The sequence below is a fragment of the Phalangium opilio genome, unplaced genomic scaffold (genome assembly GCF_054372755.1).
Source record: "Phalangium opilio isolate 3A_F unplaced genomic scaffold, DU_Popi_V2 ptg000022l_1, whole genome shotgun sequence".
NCBI classification, from domain to species: Eukaryota; Metazoa; Arthropoda; class Arachnida; order Opiliones; family Phalangiidae; genus Phalangium; species Phalangium opilio.
Genome location: NW_028324154.1, coordinates 2,142,672 through 2,160,587, shown reverse-complemented (window position 1 = coordinate 2,160,587; position 17,916 = coordinate 2,142,672). Strand labels below are relative to the sequence as shown.

General features: G+C 36.0%; 1 protein-coding gene and 1 long non-coding RNA gene across 2 annotated transcripts; both read right to left on the bottom strand.

Moving 5' to 3' along the window:
- Positions 1-2,456: 2,456 nt before the first annotated feature.
- On the bottom strand, positions 2,457-2,719 carry LOC149694769 (uncharacterized). Its single transcript, XR_016382488.1, has 2 exons — positions 2,607-2,719; positions 2,457-2,551 (listed from the first exon to the last, which is right to left on the bottom strand). It is a non-coding gene; the product is annotated as an uncharacterized LOC149694769 (long non-coding RNA).
- Positions 2,720-6,395: 3,676 nt separating this feature from the next.
- Positions 6,396-7,144, bottom strand: LOC149694768 (uncharacterized). The gene is made up of 2 exons (XM_089867472.1): positions 6,664-7,144; positions 6,396-6,596 (listed from the first exon to the last, which is right to left on the bottom strand). The coding sequence occupies exons 1-2, from the start codon at positions 6,919-6,921 to the stop codon at positions 6,396-6,398; spliced, it is 459 nt and encodes a 152-aa protein (XP_089723598.1). The 5' UTR covers positions 6,922-7,144.
- Between the last annotated feature and the right edge of the window lie 10,772 nt (positions 7,145-17,916).

Genomic DNA, 17,916 nt, shown 5'->3' with positions numbered 1-17,916 from the left:
TTGCTAAGGGGGAATAGTTTAACTCAATGCGCCGGCAACAATCCTTGTGCCCGGGGGCCAGCACACACTCGCCCCCCTTTAATCCGTCCCTAAATATAACATACTCAAAGGGCATCTCCCTATCTCTGGAACAACCAGAGTTACGAGCCTCCAAAATAGTTTAATGCTATTCCTATGGAGATGGGTATGTTTGTGAATACTTTCCTCATTTACTTCACCCCTGTTTTCTTGATCCCCAAGTTTTAGTATGGTTGGATGGCGGGGGCAAATAGGACTATAACATAATCAAAGGGCATCCCCGTATCTCTAGTAGAACCAGAGTTATGAGCCTCCAAAGTTGGATGTAATGCTATTCCTATGGAAGGTGTGTTTTTGAAAAATTTTCTTAATTATTAGGCCACTTTTTACTCGATCCCCAAGTTTTTAGTATGGTTGGATAGAGAACTCAATGCGCTTTCAACAAGCCTTGTGCCCCGGGGGCCAGTGCCCCCTTGGCCTCCCCTTTAATCCGGCCCTGGCTAAACTAAAACTAAAAACACGATCTGGAGCAGACAAGTTTTTTTTTAACTCTTATTTTTTGCCGTTTCCCCATAACATTTTCCATGGAGTAATTTTATCGGAGTGAGAATTATGTTTCCTTAAAAGGGCCTTACATTGCATCTAAGTCTACTAAATTATAGCTCCGTGGTGGCAGGCTGGCAGCATGGATTTGTAATACAAGCTTAACGTTAGCTTATGTTATTAATCCTTGATTGCAGAAATGTAAAACTGCATTCATGTGTCACACTTTAAATTTTTGAGTGACATCTACTAAAACCAACAGTGAGAGCGCGCAAAGTATGAAAAAATTCCGAAAAATAGGAAAATATATGAAAATTGTCTAAATTATAGGAACTAATAGGAAGGTATCGAAGAAATAGGAAAAATTATAAAATATAGGAATTGTGGTCACCCTGCGATCGTCTGATTCCGATATAAAAACATCCAAATTCGGGTTCCGCTTTAGTCTGGCATGGTTGAGATTTCTTGTGTTCAAAATATCAAAAAACTTATTGAATGTTCTTTTGAATTGTACAGTTTCTGAAGCTTCGGATCCAACTAATTGCTCGACAGCAGATGCTACTGTAGCACCAAAAAAAATACGGCCCGAGTACATCAAATTTGTGAGAAAGATCACGCCATAGAAACTGTAATATGTATCTCGTTTCATTTTCCTTCGCTCCACAGATATCTTGGTAAACGTCTCCTAACATTGTAAAATCTTCTTCGCTCATGGCATAACCGGTGATTTCATGATTCTTTGAATTCCACATAACCTTTCCGATGACTCGTACCTCATCAAAAATCAAAACACCTTCTCCCAGTGGAATTTTTTTCCCCAACTCTTCTTGTTCAGTTTTAAGCTTTTCATAAAGTTCACGTTGAGATTCAATGTAAGCGTTAGAAAGACCAGGCTTGTCTAAGCGATTTCTCGTGTAATGTTTTAACGACGCTTCACTTGGTAGATTCAATATATGGAAACTTTTGAGAGCAGCATAGGCAGCGGGACTTCTAATGAAAACCGCCTAAGCAAGCCTATAAGTGATGAGCGACCACCTGTTTCCTCTATGTCCTGTTACTATATTAAGGTATGTTAATTAAAATGATACTGTCAAACCCTTTAATTTGTATTACCACATTTCCCTTGGTCTTTAAAAAACGTTGCAGTGTCCTTTTTGTGAAGGCTAGCCTATTTCTATCTCTTTTCCAAATCATTCTCAATTCATTTTTTGTTTTGGGATTATTATGTAGGATTTGTTTAAGTTCACTGCTGAATTCCGTGTCTATTTTTGAAACTATCTGTTCTAATTCTTTATATTGCTCTTCGCATTCTTCCACTTCATATTTTGCTAACCGTTTCCTAAGACGAAGGATTTCTTTTGTTTGCGCTCGTCTTTTGTTTTTTAACTTTAAGAGACGTCTACTTCGGGTGTTAAAGGGATAGGATCAACGTTTTCCGACTAGTACAAGATGAGGGCAGTTTTAGGTAAAAAATGTGCCTAAAATTATGTGTGCCAAAAAAAAAATCGAATTAAAACGTTTAAATTTAAGAAAAGTACGTTAGATATTTTGAAATTCAAACTAGCCGCAAAATACTGCCCAACTTGTTTTTCACACTATGACGTTGTAAATGTCTCTTGATTCATTGGTTGTTTGGAAATAGGAGAATGTAGGGGAACTCAAGTTGAGGATATTAGGTTTTTTTTTCCGTCGTCTGCTACAGGAGCCAAATAGAAAATGTCATCGTCAACGTCGAGTCGTAGCTCGGAATCCGAAATATCAGACGGGCCTGACTCTGTAGTAGAATCCGATAGTTTAGACTCGGTTGAATCTTTCGAAATTCGTGAGTCAAGTGAGGAAAATTCAAATTCGGATAATTCGTTACTTGGTAGACTATGAAATGACAGAGATTTGTCCGAGTCTGTATTGGTACAGTCAAAAACAACGCACTTTCTACGACATTTTGGCAAAGGCTTAGTTTCCATGATCGATTTTTTTATTCTAAGTGGCCCTAAATTCAAGCTTTTAAGATTTATTTTTCAAATTAAATGTGCTAAACCTCTTACTTAAACGATTTAATTGCTATGAAACTATTTAGCTTCTTTCACGCCTCTCAAAACACGTAAATCGAAATAAAAGTTAAGGCCAAGTTTATTTGTGATCCACAAGTGAAATAGTATGAAAAGTACTGTTAGTCGTAAAACTACCATATCTTCAAATAAGAGGTGCGTATGGAGGGGTGGGTAGATGTTTCAACCGTGTTTTTGCCAAACGACGCAGGAGGGGGTAGTGATCGGAGCAGTCCCAAAAAACAATACTTTTAAAAATTAATTAAAAATAGTTAAGTTATTAAAAGTATCAATATATATATATTTTTGAAAACGTAATTTTAGGTTCTATCTGATTTTAAAATATGAAATCTTTTCATTAGTAGCCAAAACATCGATTCTATCCCTTTAAGTAGGCTATGGGAATTCCTGACCTGATACTACTGTGTGTTGCTGCTGGTGGCCGGGCTTTTGGTGTAGAAAATGTGATGTTAACTAGTGGTGGCCTTTTTTTGGAGTAGAAACTTCCATGTTAACGAGTTGAGACTGAGCTTTTGGCGTACAAGAGTGGCTGTTATCTGGGGAATCCATAACTATAGTAGCTGTTGGTATATCTAAATTTATTGGTTTGTCAGTCATAAATGGTTGTTTATTTGGAACAGGTGTAATAAGATCTCCTTCGCTTTGTTTTGAACGCCGGTAAATCAAAGATTGACAGTTGGTACATCGTTGGAATGGATAATTAGGCAGTTTAAAAGACTTATTTATTTCAATTATTCTTGAACAATTAGGTCCTTCGTACACAAAGGCACCACCTGGATATATCCTTTTATTCAAAACATTTAACTAATGGCCTCTTCAAACATTCATATTCGTCAACAGTAATCCCACTGCACAACTTGATGCCACCTATTTCAGTAGACCCGTACTTTGAAACTTTACTAAGCATGTCCATAAAATCACGACTAATCTGCCAGATATTATCCTCCAAGCTCGCAATTTGGCTCACTTTACTGATACTTTTTCCTAAAACAACAAGATTTGCTGACCAAGATTCCAAACCTACCGTTATTTTTTGGGGACTCAATATCAAGTTCTCCTCTCTTATGGCAGAATATTTGTCACTGTATGCTACAGTCTCTACTTTGTTAAAGATCTTGTCTTGGAGGTTAATTCTGCCTCCAACAGCTGGGAAAACATGTGCTTCATCCTTCTTTGCGATTACAAAAGTAGTCAAGGCTTGCTCCAAATTTTGGCCAAGGCTTACGTGTTCGGTTACAGTTCTTACATTCAAGTCGTCAAATACGGTACAAGCACTCAATATAATGCTTTTTACGAGTTCAAGTTCAGGATTACATTTTGTTGCCATTTTAAAATACTATCATGTTATGAGTTAAATGTTAACAACTAAATTACGTGGGTAAAGAACTGTCTGCTTAATAGTAAACGGTAAGACACGCCCGAAAGAAGATGAATTTACGGTATGGTTCCTATTGGATATAAAATTTACGTCACACGAGTGGCGCGAAAATTTGACTCCTCCTATCGCTTTTTGAGAGTGGACTACAGGGGAATGCTTAACATGGACATTCATGTTAGTAAATGAATTCATGGTAATAGTACTGATAGCAGTGAATCAGTAAGTGACTTAGGTCAAAATGAGGAAAACAATGATTCTGAACAATCAGATGACTATTTTTGGTGGACGCAGAGAAAACTTAGACACCTGGTACGTTTTGTAAAATGCTTTATTATCTACCAATTTTAAAAATTCTTAATTTTTAAATAATAAAAATAAGTCCTGCTATTTCAATAGTTTATTCGGCTAAAGTTAAGAATAGCCCCTGCTCTTCCAAACTTAATAAATCATATACCAAATGAAAGCTTACGCCTTCCTCTATTCATTGCACACCCTTAAAAGTCTTTAAAATTCATTCCGTGAAGTAGCAGGACATTATTATCATTATTTAAAAATTAACAGTTAAATCACCATGGAGCGGAATTTTAATATAATTAAAAATTATTAGGTGTAGTTGTCATTATAGCCTGGTAATGGAAACAGAAGATGAATGTGTTTGTTGCCGAGAGCAATTAAGGGTAAGAAATAAAGCAAACGATAGCGAGAGCGGATGCATAACTCTTCATCCGGAGTTTCCTGTAGTTTGCTTAAACCCAGGGGTGTTGAGGGCGGTCTGGGGGCTTTATACAAGAAGAGAATTTAGGCAAAGAGTTAATCAAAACGTGGAAGATCCCAATACGTAAGTAATGTCAAAAAATGATTACCAAATTAAACGTAGGTGAAATGGATTTGAACTTTAGTTAATAAAAGTGACCACAAGTTTAACGTACGTAAGTTATTTATAGGAAATTTAGATATATCCTATAGGATGTTCATAGGATTTATTTATAGGCATGACTTGGGAAGGAGAAATAGGGCGGTTATTCCAGCATGTGTTGTAAAATCAATTAGAGAAAGATTTCCAAGTCCGAACAGAGGGTTTTTGTACAATTAAATTCTTTAACAAAAATTTGATTCAAGTTAAATTTCTTAGTGATTAAATCTGCTTTCATGTTTTTAATCATATCTTCCTTGTTGGGTTTTCAAAGGAATGAGCAAGAGGTGGAGGTATTACTGATTTCTCTAAATTTTTAGCTACTTCATCGTAAGTTTTGTAAACCTGTCTCATATGTAATACTTCTTCAAATAATTTCTGAACGTAATCTAAATATATTATTAAGATTAAATTATAATTATTAATACTCCATATTATGGAATGTTTGTCATTATTACTAATATTACTGTAAGTTGATTCTTCCTTCTTGAAGGACAAGACAGCTTCACCCTTTTTTGCTTTTGGGAATTTAATTGAACATTGAACTTCATCCTCATTATATTTTAAACCCTTTTGGCAGTTTTCATTGTGGTGCATTGCAGCTAGTGCAATTCTAAAATAATTTCTTGAAGCTTTTTAGAGAACTTTGCTTAAAATTATCATAAGATAAGAGTGTATAAATTATAAAGTAAACGTTTAAGAGTTTGTCAACCTTGACTGCATGCCCTCATAGAAAAAATGAGTGTTCTTGGGGGCAAAATGTAAAATGGTCGAATGAAATCCTTCCAAAGCACTTGTTTCACCGCTATCAGACATCATTGCAACATCTTTTAGAAATAACTTATTTTCAACTATTTGAGAAACTTTAAGATGAGGCAAAGTGCCTATATGGGAGATTAAAACATTGAAAAAGTTATATTTTAAATATTAAGTATACAAATTAGCAGGACCGGATTAAGCAATTTTGCACCTAGGGCCGAGATAATATGCGCCTTCTCAAGCCGGGAAGCATAGGAACAGCAAATACTGCTAGAGGAATAGTTTAACTCAATGCGCCCTCAACAAGCCTTGGGCTCAGGACCCAGTACCCCCTTAATCCGGGCCCATAAATGAATAATAAACGTTTACCCGTTTTAATCCAGGTTTTCTTCCTTTTTCTCAAAGCTCTCCTAGTAATAGGTGGGTGGGTGCATTCTGGAAACAGTTCCCCTGAGTGGTTTTTGTGAATATTTGATATATGATTGGGAAGACTCAACCATTTGTCAACTTTCTCCTGATTAGTTACACTAAATGAGGCGCAAAAATACAAGTGATTTGATATACTGCGTGCCCAGTTTTGAATATTTTCACATCCTTCTACAAGTGACGCTTTGGCTAATTTTTTATTCACAGCTAACATAAGGACCGCATATAAAAATATATTAATTTTCATTTAAATTTTTTAAATGCTATCTAAAAAATTTATCTCAAACTTCTAGTGTTTCTTACGTTTTACAAGATGCCAAGCGTCAAATTCGTGTACAATTTCTGGTCGTTTTTCTCGTATATATTTTTTTATTTGAACATGACGATCAGTGACAACTTTTCTGACAGTTATATTGTGGCTTTCAAGTAGCGTCATACACCTTTTGAAGCCTTCAAGCTCCATGGCATTAGAATTTTTAACTTCGTTTGACTAAGTAAATAACAAGATGGACAAGTTAATTAAATATTCTATATATAATGCATTAAGTAAGGCAAACCTGAATTAGTTGAAAAGTTAATATTTTATTGGATTGCATGTCCATAACCGAATAACTTCCATACTTCGCATTGTGCCCTGGAGAATCACATCTTGCGTCCCCACCAATAGCTATTCCATTTTCAGCTCCCGCGCATATTGTCAAATTATAATTTTCTTCCGCTTTCCATAATTTCATTATGGATGGATATAGATAGTACTTTTGCATGGCATAGTATGTCGATAAAGATACAGATGCTATTCTGAGCGACTTAAACATCCTTATTATTGAAGTAGCGTGTTGCCCATTAAATATAATGGCCGCTGAAACCAAAAAAAAAATCTGACTTAGGGGCGTTGGAAAACACTGATTTCGTTTTCTATAGTCAATATCGGTTGATAAACGATCGATATAGGTTTTATTGGGTCAAATAGTCGGTTTGCTTGCCGTGTTTGGTTAAAATCGGTATTAGTTCCAGTAGAATTTCGATATAGGTATAGACATCGGTCATCACTACATAATACCTTGAAACTGAAACTCATGTTTAACACTTAAAATTTTCCTCTAACGTAATTTTTAGTTCCATCTTGGTGAAGGAAATTTAAGATAAACTTCCATTGCAAACACAGTTTCAAATTGACAATTTTATTTTTTAAGTTTGCGGACGTTTAGGTGAATTCACTAAAACCTTTGGAATTATCATTGGTGGATCGGAAGCTAAATCAGGGTCTCACCCATGGCAGGTACTTCATCCAAAACCATTATTCTTAAATACTGTATATTTGAGAAAAGGGCTTGTTTGTTTGTGGTTTTTGCGCAGTCACTATTCATTAATTTTCGAATTTGACCATTTCTGTATTATTGATATGGGTAACACTAGTCAAGCGCTAACAGAGTAATGATGAGGGAACTATTCATCGCGTATCTGATTCGGTTTAAATTAGTAACCTTGCTCCAAATGTTAATTTGATGTTGGGAATAATCATGTTACAATTATCCCGCTTTTTGGTGGTACACTTCTCTCGAAGAGAAGTATTATATACTTCTCCTACTTGTAATAAATGTAATTAGTGTTTAATTTTAGGTCATGATGTGGAATTCGAAAATAATTAGTCTCTTCTGCGGTGGAACCCTTCTGAACGACCGTTGGATTATTACCGCCGCTCATTATTTATACGATGATCAAGGAAAAGAAAGAAAAAAGGAGTACATTGTGCTTAAACTTGGCAAAACCCACGTGAATAAATACGAACCCGGCGAGTTTTCAACATCTGTTGATGAAATCATCATTCACCCTAAATTTGTTCCTTACAAAAACAATATTAAACCAGATAAGAAAGGATTCGCTGATCCCGATTTTAAACCTTACGATAACGATTTGATGCAATTAAAACTAAAAGAGTCGGTGGAATTTTCTTCGAGCATCATGCCTCTATGTCATGGAGATCCAAAACTTATTAAGACCATTTTTCAAAGAGAAAATGTCTTATTGGTACCGTCACTGGATGGGGAAGAACATCAAACAGCGGCAATAGTATATCAGATGTTCTCAAGGAGATAGTCTTGCCACAATTATTTTTGTTAACAAGAAGGCAGGGCGTTACGTGATTGGTCAGAGGTCCTTATTTAAAGTTATCCTTAAAATCTGAACCTAATTTGAATTTTAAAATCATTCGGAAGCATTTGCTGAATGTTTCACTATGCAGACTGGTCTTATATTTAGTAGAAGCATGGATTAACTAACGCTAGCGATTGTTCACTAACCGTGTTTCCCATGTAATACTGTCGCCAACTATATGTTCCGAAACATTCCTTTATTCCCCTCTTCATTTCCCGAATTTATTGGACCAAAACGGACGTAGATATAGCGCCATCTCTAGGCAAAATAAATCGTTTTAGCGGATTTTAAAGATGGCGGCAGCCAATTTTAGGCAGGATTTAAATTTTTCTTATAACTTCCTGTTAGGGATAGTGGCTGTGGCTAGGGGGCGTTTGGAACATGTATACTTTATCTTTTAGGGGGAACAAACAATCCCTATAGCCTTAGTTAATCCATGGCAGAAGAATGGATAAAAAATCACTTGATTTTCTACTTCACCCTCCCTTTAATGACTCTAAATAAATAGACGGAGAGTGTTAAAATTAAATTCAATTTCATACAGACGATTCAGGTGACGACAAATGTTTTGCGCGGGTTATAATAAAGGCACAGTTGGAGACTCGTGCCATGGAGACAGTGGAGGTCCATTGGCTGTGCAACACGAAGGACGGAGTTACATCGCCGGTATAGTCAGTTGGGGAGACAAAGAGTGCGCAAAGCCGGGAAAATACGGTTATTATACCAAAGTTGCAAATTATCATAATTGGATAATTTCTTTAATAAGCACCTAGAAAATTTAATGAAAACTAATGTTATTCAAGGTAATCTTTATTGTTTTATATGAAAAATATCACAGTTAAATTCATTCAGTCTCATCATTTGTAAACCAATATGTTTCAGCAGGTTAATACAACACTTGAACGGCAATTTGGATTTTTCCATTGTAAAAGGTTATGCTACAGGAACTAAATATTATAAAGAGTTTTAAAATCAAATCTGGCATTTTATTATTGAAATAGAACATTAGCGTTGGAATAATCCGTCATCCAAAGCAGTATATTAGGACCGGAGCCTCCGAGATATCTAGGCCCATGCATGTAGCGAAGCGAGAATATTTTTTTGACTAATTTAGTTTGCCGTGTTTTCCCGCTTGGTGGCGCTTTCAGCACCGCAAAATAAACAAGTTCAGCCTCATGACCCCGTCAACTGCTACAATATTAGGGCAAGGTATAGACGTAGAGCGGTGAAGCCGAGGTCGCGGATAGTTAAAAAATGTTTTTGAAAATTTTATTGAAAAAAAACCTTTATTAAACAATCATTCCAAAGAAGTGAAGGATAAAAATGTTAAGATCAAAAAAATGAAAGATTTTTAAGGGGTAAAAAATCCTCTAATGGTATATGAAAACCGTGAATTAGCAACTTCAAGAAGTTTTGTTTTACTAAAAAAACAACGATGTTAAAATCTCATAATTCCTTTTTTGTCCATACAATCTAACCAATAGATTCAATAAAAAGTGAATAGCCCCTAAAAATTACGTTAATTTAAAATTGAAACCTTTCTCTTTCATAAAAGTTTTATAATTGGCCCCTAAAATGTCATCGATAATTTATGGAAGACCCCGGTCCCAACGGTCATTAAAGCGCCACCTCGTACACACAAAGGGTAAAAATATTTCCTCTATGAAACTGGATATTTCCCCACGTAAAAATCGACATGCATGGGCCTAGATATCTCGAAGGCCCCGTTAGGGCACTTTTGCATTACAGTTTCACAATTTCTCATAGTGGCATAGGTTTTAGAGGCAAATAGTTTGTGGTTCAGATCTTCGATTCCAAACGCTAGTGATTAATATATTTAAGAGCAACAGCCAGTTTTTTTAGGTGTTTAAGGTCAAAGGTGCTTTTCTTCTTAAATAATTATGTTGAATTACCCGTAAACCATGTGTAAATACTAACGGATTATGGATTCTCGACTCATACGTCACACCATGGTTCCACATGCCATTTTGTTTAGGCGACCGCGTTCGTCAGAGAAAAGATATACCTTGTAACCCCCCCTCCCCAAACATTTGGGTGTGATGGAAATACGAATTTTCTCTCTTTGCGCATTGGCGAAATTTCAAACCCACCACTCATGATTCTTCAAAGACATACAGTTTCTTTCACCTAGCCTTCACACATCGGCAGGTGTGCAATGCGTATTTGGTGGTCGACGTTTTGGCGAAGTTGGCAATCCATGTTACATTAGTATTTAAACATAACCATGCAGAAACCAAAGTCAAGATATATTTGATTTTAGAAAAACAATTGTACATCTTGAGTTCATTTGGTAAAGCTAGGTTGAAATCTATTTTTCCTTGAAATAGCTAAAGCAGGCTTTATCAAAATTTACACAATACTTTTATTCAATATAGCTGAAGAAACGTTTTGATTTTAACAGAGGGAGATTTAATTTTAGAAGCTGAAATGGAGAACGGTTAGCCTTTACTTCAGTCCGACTCATGTCCCAGTATAGAGCCCTTCCCTCCAACACGTAACGAAGAGTTGAATTATCAGATTGGCTCACGTAAACTACGTTTTGATGACGTTGCTGTCGGGAACGGCGAAAAATTCGTAATTCCTTTTTACCTCTGTCGCTATCACCCTCCCCTTCTTTCATACCCCTCTTCCCGTGGAAAGAAGTCCGGGACTTTGACGCGCGCCCAGATTACTCTGTTCTCCGTTCCTACTTCTAAAATTGAATCTGTCCCTGATTTTAATTATTTTTTTCCCGAACTTCGAGATTTCAAAATACTACGCCACTTTAATTAACTACAACTTCCTATAATTCTTTTATTGGACTTAATTGAAGCACCTGTCAAGTTTCAGAAAGAAAATGCGAAATACGAGTTGTCACGCACTTGCTGACCTATAAAAACAGCATTTACGTGATACGTACGGAGAACGCGTAACCTATGAATAAAGCTTTTTATTATGACTACTGTAAGGTTTATATTATTGCTAGGTGTGGTTATTTAACCAGACCTACCTTAGCGCTGATGATTTGTGTGTGTCTGTATGTATGTTTGTGGCCGGGGTACGCTTTGAACAAGTGTGGCTAGAAACTGATTAAGACAAGATCCGCTACCATGTTGGAGCTCGTAATCTGAAAAGAATGCGAAAGAAAATACACTAGTTCCAAGGTTTGAGTTAACAGCAATTTTCCGACTTCGAATGGACGTAAAACAAGTTGCTTTGGACTCTTATTAAGAAAAGATCCTCTTCAGGCTCTTGGAAGTATTGGGAAAGAAACAACACTGGTCAAAGGATTCACCCTGATATATTGCAGCAACCCTCAAATTTTGGGTTATTTTGATGGACAGTTGTAGCGAAGCCCATTTGTTTTTGGGGTTAGCGAGGAGGGTAGAAAGCTAGAATGAGAGATAACAGTTTCAGGCGGAAAGAACACCATTTATAAAGGCTGGGTTGCTGTTATTTATTTATACTTGTCTTATACTTGTCGTTGAAAATTTCTCCTGACCCTTTAATATACAGTTCAAATCAGTTTGAAAGACTTTTTCGTTAATGATGTGTGAGTGTGTATGTTTATGATTCATATGTGGATACTGGACAGACGAAAGACCTTTTTAGCTAGGCGTGGTAAGAACTTAATTTTTGGAATGTCACCTTAGCGAGTTAAAAAACATGAATACTGTTACTACATTAGCGCATACGAAATTAACAAGCCCTCACCGCCCCAACCACACCTAGCTAAAAAATTGTTTACGTAACTTTTTAGAATACTGATCTTGTCTCTTGTAATTTAATCCTTGGCAAGCACTCTAATTGATTAGAGTGTGAAAGCTGGCCAGATGTTAAATGCAGTGTGAAAGTAGACCGCTACATATTTTTGACTTTATAGATCTTATCGCATACGACCAGTAACAAAAATTTTACAGTTGGTGAAAAATAATAGCATAAAATAAGCCGATTTAAACCAGTACTTTCAAGAGTTATCGTAATTAACGTAAGTAGAGGATAAAGTTAGTTAATTACAGTGGGTTCAATGGGCGACTTTGAGTCGAAAACGTTCTATGACATTTTCCGAGCGTTTATTTCTAGTTGTGTTGATTTTCTACGAATTACGGAAAGAGTAAAAAAATGTATACTTAACTGAAAATGCGACCTTAAAGTGACATGGTCACTGTATTTCGCGTGTATTGAATTGGGCAGGCATTTCTCAAGTTTGTATAGCAATCTTCGTAACTTTAAAGTATATACGAGCCACTGTATAGCCTTAGATCCTTGTTGGGTCCTGTACAACCTTAGCACATTGGTAACCACACATAGTAATGGAAAATTGAATGCTCTATGTTTTGGAGGTTGAAGGGTTTGGCTTTTAGCGAGGTGCAGCACTGACGCTCATTGAGTTACATTGATTACACCAGAAGTAGGATAAGGGACTAGAAGTATTGAGGTAACCAAATTCTTCACTTGGCGAAAGTGAATATTCTTGATAACACACCAACGGTTGGCCCTCTGGTGGCGGTTTCTGAATTTTCCCTCCAAAACGTGAGACGCTCGCGGTGGTAGACGGCCTAACTAGACTCAAACATCCGCGTCCGTGTTCCGCGGCTTTAGGTTGAGGGGAAGGGGTAGGAAATTTTTTGGAACTCGACCAGTTTTTTCATCCAGTGTGGGCGCGACGGAAGAAGCATAAAATCCTCAAATTTGTTCAATAGTGTAAGGATCTACTACCATTGCTAGGGCTCTTTACTTCTATTCTCATCTCACTTCTGATTACACGCATCACTTAAGATCAGTTAGAAATAAAAAATTTGTGGATTAAATAATTTAAACCACGTTTCGCTAAGAAGGAAATTGGATCTCGACACTTTGAGATCAAAGTTCATATTTCTTAAAATGAGGGAAGTCAATTCAAAACCACTTCCGTCGGATTTCGTCAGATTCATAGCCTGCCAGGTATTGACTTCTTAATAAAATTCCAAATCTGGTTTCGCTTATCAAGTTTTGAATCGACACTTGGCTACGATCTTCAATGCCTTTGTGTGAATATATTCTTTCAAGTAAGTTGTTTCTTACTAGCGCTAGGTCACGTGGAGAAAAGGAACTTTTGAGTGGCAACACCTTCTTCTTACCCATTTTGCGAACTATTGCTATTTCACGTTTCTAGAACAAAATTCTAATAACTACAGCGTTTCCAGCTGACGCAAAGGAACTTGACAACAAGAATAGACGAGAAAATAAAATTTTATTGCCTTTTTTAAACTTTTCCCACGCTTGCCGTTCGACCTTGCAGGGTTGGCCAAATTACATGAACCTTCAATTACAAATTACAATTAGAAATTCGGATTCATTTAATTATAAATTATAAATTACAATTACAAATTCGGAATCATTCAATTACAAATTATAAATTACAAATACAATTTCGGAATCATCAATTATAAATTACAATTACAGATTTCGAATCATTCAATTAAAAACTAAATTTATCACATTTTTGACAACTACCACGAGAAACTAGTCAACTACAAACTCATACGAAATCATTGATAAAATGAAAAATCACGTAATCCGTACCATAAACAAGAGATCCGTAATTAAATTACGAAATCAGTCATATCAGAGAAATGAAACTCACGAAGGAAATTGAAAAACCAAGTTTTTTTTATAGGGTAACTTACCCTCTCCTCGAACGCCAAGAGCTACCGTGAGAAAATATTTTACTGTCCATTTTGTTCAAATGTAGCTTACACTGCAAAGAAGGTATTCAACCCAGCCTAATTCTGTACAAAATTAATACCCACTTAAGATGATACATTTCAGTCAGAGAATATGATTCATACTATTTCCGCATTTGTTTTCATATTTAGTAATTGTAATTGACAAATGTAATTGAATTACTTTTACAATGTTTTAAAAACGACAATTACAAATTACCAATTAAAAATTACAATATTTGTTAAATTACAATTACCAATTACAATTAAATTCAGAAAAAATGTAATTTAATTACAAATTACAATTGTAATTTGTAATTGTAATTGGTAATTTGAAATTGTCAATTAGTAATGTATGACTTACTCATGAGAAGAAATAAGTTTGCATGTTCGGGTAGAGCAAAACATGGAACTTTAGACCATTTGCTAAGAGAAAGAATAGTAATTTACCGATTTTGAACCCTAGGGAGGTGTAATACGGTCTGAGACAAGGAGGATGGTGAACTTTAGTCTCTATACTGAAGTCTTTTTAGTTGTTACCCTCAGCTCTTTATTAAGTAGAACTTCATATTTGAGACGAATCAGACGATTGTTTTCGGAACAGGTGAAAAATTAATTTCCTGGTACCCCGAAAATTTCTAATACATTTTAGATCTTAGGTACCGTGGTTCCCATACACTATGCTAGAGACCCACCCACATTGTCCCAAGTGAAAATGTTTCAAACCTTTCCACAGGTACAACATATCAATGGCGGAATCGTTAGATTATGGCTATTATGTAAATGGAACTTTTACAGGACTTATTGGACAAATATTACGTAATGTAAGTTAATTTCAAAAGTGTAATGTTTCAAACCTGTTTAATCGTAATCCACCATAGGAGTCAGATATTTGTCTAAACCCTCTTGGTCCCAATGAGAAATATTTGGATTTTGCTGATATTACAATACCAGTGGGTTATGACGACTGGAAAATATTATCCACGGAAATGAAAATGGACACGAAAAGCTTAAGTGGATCTTCATTCATATTTTCAAACGAGGTAATTATTATCATAATTTATTTAGTTACCTAGAAATTATTCTTTTCTGCCGGTTCGATGAGCTCAATAGAATTTTCGTTCATTATTATTGTCGAAGATTTCATGATTATTGTCAGAGATTTTATCGAACATCGTAAGAGATTTCATAGATTTTGCCAGGGATTTCATCGTTTTTCGTTAGGGATTTCATTGTTTTTCGTTAGGGATTTTATCGGTTTTTGTCAGGATTTAATCGTTTTGTGTCAGGGATTTCATCGTTTTTGTCAGGGATTTCATCGTTTTTTGTCAGGGATTTCATCGTTTTTTGTCAGGGATTTCATGGTTTTTCGTTAGGGATTTCATCGATTTTCGTCAGGGATTTCATCGATTATCGTCAGGGATTTCGAATCCATCCACTGTTTCCCCATTTAATTAACTCTATAAAAATGTGTAAATGTTTATTTATTATAAGGTTTGGATTTACATTCTTGGATCAATAATATCATTCTATATTTCTTTAAAAACCATTCAACGCGTCTCTTTGTTGATGATCAACGCTTTCAAAAATAAGTGGCGCATCAAGGACATTTTTTTGCAGGAAATAGCCGTCCTATTACAAAATGGTACTTAACTGTTACCTACACGAAATTAACTGAACCGTATTAACAGTTGATGTTTCTGTTGGTAAATTTCAGGAATTTACAGTTCACCATTCACAACGGAGAGGATGTTTTGGGTTTTTGGGATGTTCCCTTCAGCTGTTCTAACATGGACATGCTGTTCTAGTTTGCTGTCATCTCTAACGATTCCGCAATTACCGAAAATTTTAGAAACATTCTCTGATGTCTTAGCTAACCCTCAAGTATCGCTTCTAATTTTAGATAACAGCCCGGCTTCGTTAGAAATGCAGGTCAGTAAAGTTTTTAAACTTTTTATAATTACAGCATGTATATCTGAATCAAATCTGACAGACAATACCTCCAACTGTTATAAATTTAGGTGGTCCATTGTTCTTCCGGGGAGGGTGGGGGCAGGTACAAAAATGAAATTCGGCCAATAGTGTAGAAATTTGTACAAATAACCAAAATAAACCTCTCTGAGTCAGGACGCAATTAAGAGGTTTTTCTTAAATAATGAAATAAATATAATTGACACGAACTTCCATCAAAATGATACAAAGAGTGGGTAGATTTTGCTGATTCGACTAATTTTTGTAGCACCCTAGGAGCGAAGGCAGTCGGTGTTGCCCGTCAGCCCATCGGCACATTTTTTATTACTTTTCATGCGGACATTATTCCGTAAAGAAGTGTTTTAAAGTTTCTGGCCGTCATTTAAAAAAATGGCAACAAATCGAACCCAAAAGACTATTCAGCCCGTCTATAGGTTAAAAGAAACCAGTACTAAGTATTTGTGAAATCGGTTGAAACAGGCGGACTTCGTTGCATAGTGAAAATTTTTCACATTTCTAGGCGCCATTTATTAAGATGGCAGCGGATTGGAAAAATCTTTCGTAGTACGCGCCTACTACTTACGAGTAAGGCTCCTGCAAATTTACAGCCCTCTAGGGCAAGAGGTTTGGGCTGAACGTTGATTATCAATCTGTCAGGACTTTGATTTATGCATGTATAGATATAGATTAACGATTAAGTCGAACTTCTTCATCAAACTCTTCGAGACTGTACATTTAGCAAAATTTAACTCGACAACATTACCTCCTTTGCCTGACAGGCTTAACAAATTGTGAAAATATATTCACCATTTTACAGACATCTCTTTCTGAGGAAGTTAGGGCTGTCTGGAAGCATTCATTCGAAAACCATTTGGTACAAAGAATGGAAAATATGGATATGATGAGTATATTAGAGTCAACCAGAATGGGCGAGACAGCCTGTTTATTGCCTGAACTGCCGATGTTTGAGGGTTTTCATAAATTTGGAATATGCCAAGAGGTGAATGAATTGAGATTGTCGGATAAAGGTGTCATTGCAAACGCCTATGTGTACGTCATTAGGAAAAACTTGAAGCCGACCATTAAAAACGCGTACACTATTATGTAAGTATGTTCCACATCCGTGGGGTTTTGGTTCATGTAAAAAAATGATTTTATAAATAAATTGAGGTATAGAAAGACTCTACTTCGACAAAACCACGTTTACACTAGACTGTTTCAACCAGTTTTCTATTGATTTGGAAGGGTTGAAATGTAACATTTTGCGGTGAAATGTCTATTCTCTGGTGTGAACGCGGTTTAAGTGGAAATAAACGTCATTACTCTGGTACTACGTGATTTGTTGAGGCTACATTAAGAAAAATTGGCAGAAAACGAAGTTATTACACTTGGCTTACTCGCTTTCTCATATTAAGTATTTTCAGGAGTTCATAATAACCCTCCCTTCGGGGTGGGAAGTACGAAACTTGCCATAGAGCTAATTAGAGGTGTGCGGTTAACCGTTTCAATCGAATAATTCGATCAAATACCGAACCGAATTATTCGATTCGGTATTCGATAAGCACATTTTCACTATTCGACACGAATATCGAATACCGAACTGACTATTCGGTTAAAGTTCGACTACCTTAAATTTAGGTCCTTGGCACTAGAAAGAACCACCTTATTTTAAAAAAATATCATTCCGATTTTATTTGTCCTCTATCAAAAACTACCATCAAGTGCCTAGGAAAAGTTTAAAAAATACTTGGCCTCCAATGAGGAGAGGTATTTTGAAATTTAGGAGCTTCAAAATGTTTTCTCATTGCTTTGTATTAACTATATGCGAATATAAGGGTTACCACCCGATTAATCGCGAATAGTTAAGCCTAGTATTCGCGAGTATTAGGGTTAACTATTCGCGAATACTAGGCTTAACTATTCGCGATTAATCGGTTAGTAAAATATTTACCAAGGCCTAACTATTCGGTATTCGATTGG

Bases quoted from the DNA above. Each gene is read 5' to 3' on its own strand.
- LOC149694768 (XM_089867472.1), bottom strand. From the start codon at position 6,921: ATGTTTAAGTCGCTCAGAATAGCATCTGTATCTTTATCGACATACTAT. The intron at 6,597-6,663 runs GTTTGCCTTACT...TTATTTACTTAG, and splicing joins TAACTTTTCAACTAATTCAG to TCAAACGAAGTTAAAAATTC.